General features: G+C 34.9%; 1 protein-coding gene across 2 annotated transcripts; it reads right to left on the minus strand.

The window, feature by feature from the left end:
* Nucleotides 1–6654: 6654 nt before the first annotated feature.
* LOC123222846 lies at nt 6655–9493 on the minus strand. Of its 2 annotated transcripts, XM_044645827.1 has the most exons (8): nt 9312–9492; nt 8991–9080; nt 8578–8732; nt 7811–7931; nt 7323–7442; nt 7166–7236; nt 6844–7078; nt 6655–6738 (listed from the first exon to the last, which is right to left on the minus strand). In XM_044645827.1, the coding sequence occupies exons 1-8, from the start codon at nt 9417–9419 to the stop codon at nt 6709–6711; spliced, it is 930 nt and encodes a 309-aa protein (XP_044501762.1). In that variant the 5' UTR covers nt 9420–9492; the 3' UTR covers nt 6655–6708. The 2 variants fall into 2 exon arrangements, with proteins under 2 accessions (XP_044501762.1, XP_044501764.1); XM_044645829.1 differs by lacking the exon at nt 8991–9080 and having other exon boundaries at nt 9312–9493.
* Between the last annotated feature and the right edge of the window lie 3253 nt (nt 9494–12746).

The raw sequence follows: 12746 nt of genomic DNA on the forward strand, positions 1-12746 counted from the left end.
GCTGAGTGTTTTGGATCTTTTACAGTGTAATTGCAGTTTGTTCTAGTTTTGCTACTGTAACCTTTGAGCTGTGATTTTGGTAGACATAATAATGTAATGAACTCTTTTGTAAACCTTATTGAATGTATATATACAACTGATATTTCATTCCTATTGTATGTGTTGCTATTTTGTGACTTGTTTAGAATATACTGTGCTTGCTGTGTTTATTGGTTGGAGAGAGAGTTGAGTGACTGTGCAGAGGAGAAGAAGACACGAGCACTATAGATCTCTGACCAGGTATCCATCAATATATAATAAAGATAACCAAGAAGCAGAACAGAAAATAGATGAATAATAATAGAAAATTAGGAGGAATATACAGATATAAGGAGATAGATCCAGATACATAGATAAAGAATATATATATATATATATATATATATATATATATATATATATATATATATATTAATTTAGGAGAAAGAAACCAGTAAAGAAGAATTAAAATATTACTTCTTTTTTGATATTTTAAAGTTACCAGTTACATCGACCAGGTTTTGCTTTGGTCTTTTTTGATGACATATTGGTTTACAGTCGACAGTTCAACGATCATGAAAAGCATTTGAGAGTAGTATTGGAATTATTAAGAGGCCATCAGTTAGTCGTGAATTGGAAAAAATGCGTTTTCGGGCAGTCCAAGATTGATTATTTGGGACACGTCGTCTTAGCAGTCGGCGTAGAAGCAGACTCCAAAAAAGTGCAAGCAATGAGAGAATGGCCTACACCTCGAGACATAAGAGACCTACGGGGTTCTTGGGATTAACAGGGTATTATCGGAGGTTCGTGCGTGGATATGGAAAAATTACGGAACCCCTTATGCGATTATTGAAAAAAAATGCGTTCTTATGGAACAACGAAGCCTTAGCAGCATTTGAGAAATTGAAGGAAGCTATGATTTCTATTCCTGTACTTGCTCTTCCAGATTTTTCGAAGGAATTTGTCATTGAGACAGATGCTTCGGGGATGGCGTGGTCAGCGAAGCCTTCGATTTTTGACGGATTAGCGAGTTATTGGCAACGATTTGCAGAAATGGGTTATAAAAATGCTTGGGTTTGATTTTGAGATTCAATACAAACCTAGATGTGAGAATAAAGCTGTCGATGCATTATCACGAAATCCTAAATTCGAAGAAGAATTAAAAGCAGTGACAGTAGCTAAAGTGGTGGAATCGGAAGAAGTGGAGCATGAAGTGACAGAAGATGCAAAGCTCCAGGGCTTAATTCATGACTTGTTAAATGATCCTAAGCCCCATGAAGGCTATCACTTAAGAAACAACAGGCTTCTATACCATGGCAAGTTGGTTCTACCTAAAAACTCGTTTTTTATTCCTAAGTTCTTGAGTGAATTTCATTCTTCTCCATACGGAGGTCACTCCGGATTCTTCAGAACTTATAAAAGAACAGCGGCAGTTTTATTTTGGGAAGGTATGAAGGCTAACATAAAGAAATTTGTGTCCGAATACGACACTTGCCAGCGAATGAAGTATGAATCAGTTTCACCAGTTGGGTTACTTTAACCATTACCAATTCCAACTGCAGTGTGGGAAGATATATCAATGGATTTTGTTGAAGGGCTTCCGAAAGCGAGACAGGTGGATACGATCTTGGTCGTTATTGATCGAATGACCAAGTATGGGCATTTTCTACCACTTAGACACCCTTTTATAGTCGCGGAGGTTGCCAAAAAATTTATTCAAGAGATTGTTAGGTTGCATGGACTTTCCCGTTCTATAGTTTCGGATCGGGATCGAATATTCTTAAGCCAATTTTGGGGAGAAATATTTAGGGCAGCGGGCACAAAACTTAAGTTTAGCTCCTCTTATCACCCCTAGACGAATGGGCAAACGGAAGTCGTCAACCGAAGTCTAGAGAACTACTTGCAGTGTTTTTGTTCTAGGCAGCCTCGACAGTGGCCTAAGTGGATATCTTAGGTCGAATATTGGTTTAACACAACTTATAATGGCTCTACTAGGATGACCCCTTTTAAGGCAGTCTACAAGCGTGACCCACCCATGCTACTTAGATGGACAGATGAGCCTTCCAAAGTTGAAGAAGTTGATCGAATGATAAGGGAAAGAAATAATATTTTAGATGAGCTTAAAGAGAATCTTGCTAAGGCTCAAGAAAGGATGAAAAAATACGCAAACAAAAGGAGGAGAGAGTTGCAGTTTGAAGTTGGAGATCAAGCTTTCTTGAAAATGTAGCCCTACAGATTTCAATCTTTAGCTACAAGACCAAATGAAAAATTGAGCCCACGATATTATGGTCCTTACAAGATACTAGAAAAAATTGGAGCTGTGGCATATCGTTTATCGCTGCCTGTGACTACAAAAATACATCTCGTCTTCCACGTATCTCAACTCAAAAGGCACGTTGGACCAACCGTAGTCACCCAACAGCTTCCAGATTGCATGTTGAATGATTGGGAGCTGCACATGCAGCCGCAGGAAATTTGTCAATGCAGATACACACAGAAAAGTGAATTGGAAATCTTAGTCAAATGGCAGAACCTCCCTGATTGTGAAAATTCGTGGGAATCCTTCACCTCTTTCCATCACCTCTTCCCTTATATTCACCTTGAAGGCAAGGTGCCTCTCGATGGGAGGGGAAATGTTAGAACCCACGTGTACACTACACGCAAGAGAAGGGAAGGAACAAGAGTTAGAACAGGGGGCAGTAGGGGATTGGAGCATGTAGAATAGTCAACAATTACTTTGTGGCAAAGTCAATCTGAAGAAGAAAAGCAACGTGGCACAATATTGGAAGGGAGACAGTTGGCAAACAAAAGAGAGAAGGTAGAAAAGAGAGTGCAGGAAAAAGAGGAAAACAAGGAAAGTCAGTAGAGACAGTGGTAGAGAGAGTTTAGGCCTCTCGAAAGCCTGTTGGGAGCTGAGTGCTTTGGATCTTTTGCAGTGTAATTGCAGTTTGTTCTGGTTTTGCTACTGTAACCTTTGAGCTATGATTTTGGTAGACATAATAATGTAATGAACTCTTTTGTAAACCTTATTGAATGCATATATACAACTGATATTTCATTTCTATTGTATGTGTTGCTATTTTGTGACTTGTTTGGAATATACTGTGCTTGCTGTGTTTATTGGCTGGAGAGAGAGTTGAGTGACTATGCAGAGGAGAAGAAGACACAAGCATTGTAGATCTCTGACCAGGTATCCATCAATATATAATAAAGATAACCAAGAAGCAGAACAGAAAATAGATGAATAATAATAGAAAATTATGAGGAATAGACAGATATAAGAAGATAGATCCAACTACATAGATAAAGAATTTTATATATATATATATATATATATATATATAGGAGAAAGAAACCAACAAAGAAGAATTAAAATATTACTGAATAATCAACACATTATCCGTAGGCTTATGAAATTAAAACCTGTAACTTACAATTCTGATAGTCCTAATACTACAAAGATAATCACAAATGTAATTCTTATCCCAATTAGATAATAAAACATTGGAATAAAAGACTAATTAATAAAATAGAAGTTCAGTCATAATAATCTTAAACTAATCCTATTGTCCCTACATCAGCTTCTGTTGAAGGATGGTATTTACCTTAGTTGGCGAAGTATTCTTTAGCAGATTCTTCAACGTAATGAAGGAGATGCCTCTGGTAGGTACCTGGAGAATTTCTTACAGCAACTCCCTGTACAGACTGGCTTTAGCTACCCAGATTTTGTAACTCTGCACTATTGTAATTTATCTCAGCAATGCAATGACTATTACCCTGTTATATTGTTTCTTCTCCTTCTTTCTCAATCACTCAAGCAATACAACCAGTGTATAAAGAAATAACAGTAGATTCAATGAAGCAGTAAAACTACTTACAAACAGTAATGCAAATCCATACTATTCATTCCTGGAAAATGGGTGCATTAATACAAGAGTTCATTGCACCAAATGATTCATCTAAACAAAAGAAATAGAGTCCCAAACTACAAGCAAAACAAAAGGAATCCCCAGTTGATACCCTACACAATTCAAGAGGCCTAGTTCTCTCCCATAATTCCCTTCTTTTTCTCTTAATTGTCTGACAATGCTCTCCACACATGCTCCTCCTTTTTGTTGTCTCTTACCACCTTGCTATCTGTTGTTTTGCCATGTTTTTCCTCTGTCTCTGGTGGTCCAGACAATTGTGTGCATGCCATCTATTCCAATCCTAGGCTGCCATGTGTGTTTGCTTGCACCAAATTGTTGCTAATCTTGTTGTTGCCATGTGTCCCATTCCTTTGTGCTTTCTTTTTGCAAGTAACATATATCCAGGACCTAACAGCTTCTGTCTGCATTTAGAAGTTATTTACTAGCAATTGTTTGTTCAACAGAAAGCAATCCTTGGGGTGAATGTTATTGCATCTTCAAAGTTGTTATAACAATTGCTGCCTTTTTTGTCTATCTTTGCTAATCTATAGTTTTAATGAAGTACTGCATTAACTCAAAGTCATTTTCATGCAATTGAAGTGTGGGAGGTTCCACTGTTTTGGTTATCCATATTTATTTGTCTTGCATACATTAGTTCATGAATTTTCATCTGAGATGATGACTTTTTATCTCGTGAATATGTTTTCCTAAAGTTTGTTTACACACACAAAGACGTATATTTTATATGGTGTCTATTGATGGATAAAATTTCTTCTGATGGTGCGGTGGTTTTGGCAAATTCTTCATTGTGATGAAGCACCTGTTTAAAATAAAAAGTTATTCTTGAGTTAAAATTGTGAAGAGGCAGTGAGTTAATTGCCGATTGGAATAGTGAAGTGGTTTATTCTTGTTTAACTGCAGGGAACTCTTAAGGCGAGCCTCTTTTTTTTGTCAAATCTATTGTAACCATTGAAGTTCTTAATCTGTATCATGTTCACACCCAGACACGTTTACTTCTATTTTTACTAATTCTTAGACCTGATGTAGTAGTGATCTAGAGGTATTATATGAGTTCAAATTGTGGTAGTTTAGCATTTGTTCAGAAGAAAAACAACTTTTGGTTCAGTTCTTTGACATTTCACTTCGGTATGTTGAAATCTCATATCCTCTCTCCCAAAAATGGAACTAATACCCCATATGCATTGTTTACACAAATGAATTCAATTATTCACTGTTGTATTGTGCAATTTTTCAGTTTCAAAAAAAAGGAATCTGATGTAACCCAGGGTTTGAGAGGCACCTACCTGTATTCTGCAAAATCCATTTATATTTTTTGTTGTTCGTTTGAGTTCTACATCTTCAAAGTTTGATTACTAGTAAATATTTTCATATCTACTTCCATGACCCCAAGCATACACTGTTTATTCCAGGGTGAGTCTTAACCCCTATATTTAGTTGTGGAAACTTGTAAGTGTTATACATGGAATAGCTGTTTTATACTTTCTTTTTACTTTTTTGGTAAGTTTTGTGAGAATATCCTTGTGAATTACCTCATAAAGACAGTTTGTATTGGTCCATTAAAGGTTACTTTTCTGCAATTCTTAGTTTACCTCAAAATCCATTATTTATCTGAAAAAAAATAGACATTTATAGATAGTTTTGAAGAATTGTTCAATTAGTTATCTGAATTTTTATTTTCTCATCTTGTGTATCAAATGCCTAATCTTGATGTCCACTGCTTCCCATATTTTTTTTTATGTTTCTTATGTTATTATTAAAGAATTCTTAGACATAACATAATCCACTGTGCCATGCATTTTTAGATCAAGCAAGCTATGATAATAAATCAATGTCAAGATTCTGGATGTAGGTCTTACTTGTGTTGTTCTCTTTAAAACCTTCCACTTAAACCATTATTAGTGTGTTGCCTTTCTGGCTTTTTGTCATGAGCAGTAGATGCATGAATGCTAATTTATTGAAGCAACCAAAACCATACCTCCAATTTATTTGTTTGTATTGGTTTCTTTTCGTTCACCTCCCATGCCAGAGCCTGATAAAATTTGTGACGAAAGGTTTCTAAAAATTTTCAATTGATAACATCTGACTGTATTTTAGCATAACTTAGGGGACGCCAATAATTTTCATTTTCTTTCTTCTTTCAAATGATATTCTTAAAACTGTTAGGGGTAGCTCAAAAATTCCCTGCCAGTGTACTGCTCTCGAGAATCTCTCTTAATAGTTAATGCTTTTGCTTAGAGCTGCATGAATAGATATTTTCTGTCCCATGCTTATTTCGCATTTCAGTCTCATTACATCTTTTACAATTACAAACCCCCGGGCAAAAAATCTTCCCCGGTAAAGAAAAGGAAGAAGGACACCACAGAGAAGCTATTACTGAGAGAGCAAGCTCTCTGAAAGCATAGCAATGTTTTCTGTTGTCTGTCAATCACTTTATATACTAAGGTCAAATGTAAATGTAACTGTCATCTCATCACCTGGCAATCAGTTTTTTCTTTACAAAGGTACTACTAAAATTCATGGAAAATGTATCAAATTATCTTGCGGATTATTATTATTACCGTATTATATAAAAATCTATGTAAAATAATATTTGTATGAACTATCTGAAAATCGATATTTCATTACAGTAGACCAACATTTTTCTCATTTGTTCATTTATTGTTAACAGGTAAATCTGAGTCTCTTGTTTTTTGGTATCCTTCATTCCTTAGTTAAATAGCCGTCTCTTTTCTGGCTCATGTATTTCAACAGCATGTGATGATTACACAAAATCTGGTACATGCTCCTCAGCCTGTGAAGGAGCAATTAACACAATCACTTAAAAGACAGGAAGAGCAATAAGGTGCCACAAATTTTAAGGAAAAGGTCTTGTAGGAAAATCTTATCAATCATTTACAGTGTCTAAATCTTCCTCAGGCTTGACAAAGAACTCAACAAAAGCAATTCGACTGGGTTGTTGATATCCAGCAGAATCAATGTGCGGGTGTGGAGTACAGGATCTAGCCACAGAAACCAAGTGCTGGACTTTTAACATTCCACCTCTCCCAATAGTCAACTTACTTCCTCTGTTATCCTTTATAGCACTGCTGGGTATATTTGAAGTTGTTGCTCGGAGAAACTTGTACTTATATCTGGAGTCAAGGCAAGAAACATCAAGGCCTGATTAGAAGGACTTTAATGTTGTATTAAATGTTAAGAATCGAACAACTTAAGGATACCTGTAAGAGACTTCATGATCACAGTTAAATGCCATCAAAAGATCAGTGTTTACATAATACATCAAGTCTATCTGCATAAAATATGAGATTTGTTACTTCTGAAAATGGTTAATTGCTGGTAACAGATGCAGTCTAACAATTTGAAATTAAATGATACCTGCAAGTCTCCATGACCTTCTCCTTTGAAGGTAACAGAAGGGGGATCAGGTTGCAGTTTTATCTGGATGCTTGATCCTGGCCACTCAAGGTCGTCAATAGCTTCCTTCAGTGCTGCAGACTGCAGTGTAAAAACGAAAAATGTTTCAAGGAATTCTTTAATCCACAATTAAATAGTATATGCAGTGGCTATACGTCTTAAAACAGAAGTGTCTTTCCATTTTTACTGGTAATCCATCTCTCAGAATGGTAATTCAATAACAGGGTAGTTGCTTCTTCTGGTTCTGTTGGGTGGAATTTCAACTTTTTTGGATTTAAAAAATTAGGGCAGCAGATCAACATTCTACCCTACTCATTCAATTTGAAGAAGTCTCTTCACCAGGAAGAAAAAAGTATTTTGAATATAGCTGTGAAGAGGGGTGGATGTATCCAGGGAAGCCTTTGACCTCCCCAAACCCTTCTTGTTCAGTTGTACATTAATGTATATACCTTGACGGTAAAACTGAGAGGCGTGTTTCCTGCAGGTTCAAAATTGTAGTCCCATGAAATTGTATCTGGTATTCTTGTCCTGATTTCTGCGTAGATGCTAGCATCTGGTGAATGTACAGATCTATGAAATTAAAGAAAAGGAGAAAAAATAACGATGAATAGCAGGACTCAAGTCATTGTAAGATATCCAGATACAAAAATTATTAGAATGTCGTGAAGGTGTAACTCCAGCAGTTGGCAGCAAGCTTTTAATCAATCTGAACTAAAATATTTAACGATAGTAGCCCTTGTAATTCAACTATTCTGCTCAATCAAACAAAATATGTTGATTCTTGATCAATAGCAATCATTTGAAGGGGGAAAGAAGAAGAAAGTAAGATTTGAAGGAAGAAATATCTAAAATTGACACATCTTATTCCACTTTGAACTTGTATGACCTAACTCTCAATGTTGATATACATGCAAAGACTGACTTCCATCATAACCCTGAGAAGCAAATAGTAGAAAAGAGCATAACATTCTTACAGCAATCAGAAGCTTTAAATAATCAAAACCACATTGAAATAGAGACTATAATTCCGTTGCTTGATATTTTCAATTGGGGAATATATTAAAACCCAGCCACACAAAGCTCAGTTAGCTTCCCCCCTTATTCAACATCTAATTAGTTGACATCTTACCTTCCCTGAGTCCCAAATGGCTATAATTCGAATCTTGACACGTTCAAATTGCAATAAGATAGATATAGCAGAGAAATATGAACATACTTGAGAAGAAGCTCCATGTCAGGCCCGGGATATCGTATTTCAATCAAGCTTGAATGCCCAGGAACCGAAAATGTGTTCAGGCAATCAACAAAAAGTCCCAAGCTCACTCCAAACCTAGGGCGTCCTTGCGCGCTGTACTCATATTTCATAAAAAGCTACAAATACAAATCCAATTTCATCATCCAAAACAGTTAATTAGAACAAATCATTTTTAGCATAAATTGAATAAAAGTCTGAATGCTACTGTGAACCATACTTTACCAAAGTTACTAACTAAAATTCATTAACTCAAATCAGTCAACTAAGTTGAAATATAAACGAAAAAGAAAAAAGTAGAGCAACTAGAAATCAAAATTTTCGACATTTTATTTCATTTTACCAGCGACCAAACATAAGCTTTAGGTTCTCAATACCTCACGTTTAAGATACACTTTGCCTTGGAGACAACCGGATTCCTCAACTATCAAAACGATGCCGTGTTCTGATAATTCGATTATCGCATCCTAATGGCAACAACAGCAGTGAGTTCAATTAAGATACGCAATTTTCACCAATTGATTTTTAATCTTTTCTCTATTTTCCTAGGAACCAAACGGAAAACATAAACGTAAACTCTGATATTCACGGTTCCTACGAAAAAATGTAAGGAGGGAAATGTTTTCTTTTTTCTATTTAAAATAATAATAATAATAAATTATCGGAAACAGTCCAAACGGAAAGTGTTGATATCAAACCTGGTGGCGTTTCCATCGGACGGCGGAGAGAGCATCAACCATGCCATGAACATTGTCGAGCTGGCACACCAGATCTGGTGCTTCTGCGTCTACCGCCGAGGAGCTCATTATTTTTCCCTTCCCGCTCAATTTCTTCGACAAAAAACACACGCAAAGTTCTCTATCTCCACTTGTACATAAAAGCCAGATGAAGTAAATACGAAGTACAACATGAAAATTATATTTCCATTAATTTGTTATTAAAACTTACATTGTTTTATAATTATAATAAGGCCAAAGGACTATTTCCCACCTAAGTTTAGTTGTGTTTTCAAAGTTATATTTGTAAAATTTAAAAAATTCAAAGTGTCACCCATGACACAATTACATATAGAGACAGAGGTAAAATTATTATTTTATTAATAATATTAAAAAAATATAAAATTCACTATATTTTTTTCTCTAAGTTTAAAAAACTAACAGTTTCATTTTTATTTAAAATTTTTTAACATTAAAAAGTCATAATTTCCCCTTCTCCAAAAATTTCTTCACCCCTCTAGCCACCATCTTGGGCACTTATGATCTCTTCTCTCCACTCTAAACCGTTGACCGACGCACGAAAAGCAATCTAAAATAAATCTTTTTGTTGGGGAAGAAGAGATTTGGAATCTCTTCGTCTAGTCATCGTCTCTTCAATGATGAGACGAAGAGATTTGGAGATCTCTTCATCACTAGATCTCTTCGTCTCAAGACAAAAATGATTTATCTTCATCCAGAGACAACACTGAAAAATGGATGGAGAGAAAAGTCGATCAAAGACGACATCGAAAAAGGGAGAGAGAAAGAAACCATAGGAGGGAATGTAACATTTCAAAATTTAATCTTATGAAAAAATTGTTAGTTTTCTAAACCGAGAGGGCAAATGGATAACATTAATTGATTCTATTAATTTTAATAGCTCACATATGAGTTTCAATATTTAATGGTTTTTAATTTAGGAATGCAACAAACCTTGGGTGGGAATAAGTCCTTTAGCCAATTGGAAATATTATAATGAAAACATTACACACTTGTGAGTGTGTGTGTGTAATGTGTCATGTAATTATGTGTTATTTTATTTTTAATTTAAAATCATCAAATCATATAATGATTCATAATGTGTACCTTTTTTTTATTAAAAATATGTATACATAGTTTTTATTAGAATTAAAAATTACAAAATAAACTATAAATCTTAAATGACAAACTTTCCCTCTGAACTTAAAACTCTTATAAAATAAACTAAGATAGAAAGACATACTAGTAATTTTAGCTTCTCAAATCTCTAATTTGACCCTTAACATTTTAAAGATCACAGTTTTACCTTTTTACAATTTTAAAAATATGAAATTCAATCCCTATGTGCTAGGGATTTATCTTACTCTCTAAATAAAATCCCAATTGTGAGGGCAATTTTTGAATGTTAGTTAGAGCCATTGGCCATGGCAATCCTAAGCAGTTTGGTGGTGATATTGGTATGAATTTAACTCTGGAGAAGAAGGGAATGAGTGGTTGCCATTGTAGGTGCTCTATATGGTTGCCCTAACCAACACAATTCCATTCCAAGTCTCTTTAATGAAAAACAGGCACTTGGAAGGTGTAGCCAGGTTGCCATGTTGTCCAAATGCATGATTGTTAGTGGTTAAGGCCAAATAGACCTTGTCATTGAGTTGCCTATTGTCACACCCTTATAAATCTAAGACAGAGTGATAGGTTAAGTGGTGCACCAAGCTTAGCCAAGACAAATGCTATGGCAAGGTAGAGATTATGCAAGATTGTGTGCATGATTTGGCGATGGTTGCCTATATATCGAGATGGTTAAGAATGAGGCATGACAGTGTGTAAGATAGAGGTCTAATACATGTGGGACAAGGTTGGTTGGTTTGAGAAATTGATTGATGTGTGAATAAAATGAAATTTCCACACAAGGGTGCAAAACATTGACTTGGGAGCTACAACTTGGAGCGTGCATAAGTTGCATAGGTGATTTACATATGCTAGCATTTAGGGAGGCATGTTGAGTGTATAAGCAATTATTTTGGTGTGAAATATTGAGTTATTGAGATCAAGCCCTATAATCAAGTTGGAGTAATTGGGTGGAACTGTTAAAAATTTAAATTCAAACTTGTATGTTGCTTGTAATTGTCCTTGTCTTTTTTATGTAGAGTGGGCTTATACATATAAAGGCACGATTCTTTTTTGTAATCCTAAGACCATGATTAATAAAAGGTTGGTTTTTTACCCAAAAACATTGTTTTCTTTATTTACTAGATGAGTTGTGACCACAACACACACATTGGAATCATTGCTCAGGGTGTTTGTGATTTTGTTGATTGAATCTTTATATGAACAAGAAGTGATGAGCCAAGTTCAACAACACTTGGTTGCATCGCATGTTTCAGTATCATAGAATTTTCGGACTCAAAATTTGACCTTGTGACCATTGGTATCAAAGCCAAAAGAAGTTACACAAAGGGGTATTGTAATACCCTCAGGTATGTTTCAAGGGCATTTACGTCTTTTGACTATGTTTTGAGATATTTTCAATTTTAAATATATATATATATATATAAAGAATTACAAAAAGATAAAGATAAAGAGATAGATATGCATATAAAGAGAGAAAAGACAAAAAAATGAAACTTCAAGCCTTTTTCCATCATCTTCTCCCGTCCATTCTAGCAGCCAGCGTTCTTCATGTTGTTTTATTTTGTTTTGTGAAGAAAAATGAAAGAATTGAAAGAGTTTTGGAAGCTAAAATAAGAAGAGAAAAAAAAAAGAAATATTTTGGAAGCCTTAGTAACCAAAAGATCTTCTTCATTTCCCTTTACCTATGTTTATATATATTTGATGCATATTATATGAATATGTTAGTGTGTTTTGGTGTTGATTTAAGGTGGTTTTGGTGATAAAGGAAGCAAGACAAGAAAGAAGGAGCCAACTTGCAAAGATTGACTTGAAACAAGGTAAGAAGTGTTATCCTTTGTATGTTTCATGTTTTATGTTTTTGGTTCCTTGGTTCCTTGGTTCTATGTTATAAATGATGATTTTGAAGTTGAGAAATGTTGTTTTGCCATTTGGAGTATCTATGTGTGTGTTCATGATAGAGAGTTGGGTGATATTTATCATTTTGCCACTGATTTTATCTTACGTTTTGACTATCTTATCAAATGAATCATGAGTGTTATTATAGCTTGTTGGAAAGATCTTTAAATCCTCTTTTCAACTATATATAGCTTGTATGAATTAAAGACCGTTTGGACTATTAAATTATATGAACAAAAAGATTGTCTTACCAAATAAATAGTAAATACAGTTTTTGCTACTGATTTCATCCCATATTTTGACTATCTTATCTGATGAATCATGAGTACTATTATAGCTTGCTGGAAAGCTCTTTGAATCCTCTTTTCAATG

The sequence above is a fragment of the Mangifera indica genome, chromosome 8, assembly GCF_011075055.1.
Source record: "Mangifera indica cultivar Alphonso chromosome 8, CATAS_Mindica_2.1, whole genome shotgun sequence".
Lineage (NCBI taxonomy): Eukaryota > Viridiplantae > Streptophyta > Magnoliopsida > Sapindales > Anacardiaceae > Mangifera > Mangifera indica.

Excerpts from the sequence above, each read along its gene's own strand:
- LOC123222846 (XM_044645827.1), bottom strand. The coding sequence starts at position 9,419 with ATGAGCTCCTCGGCGGTAGACGCAGAAGCACCAGATCTGGTGTGCCAG. Across the intron at positions 7,237-7,322 it reads AAGGTCATGGAGACTTGCAG|ATAGACTTGATGTATTATGT; the intron begins GTATCATTTAAT and ends TATTTTATGCAG. Across the intron at positions 6,739-6,843 it reads CTGAGGAAGATTTAGACACT|GCTGAGGAGCATGTACCAGA; the intron begins GTAAATGATTGA and ends GCTCCTTCACAG.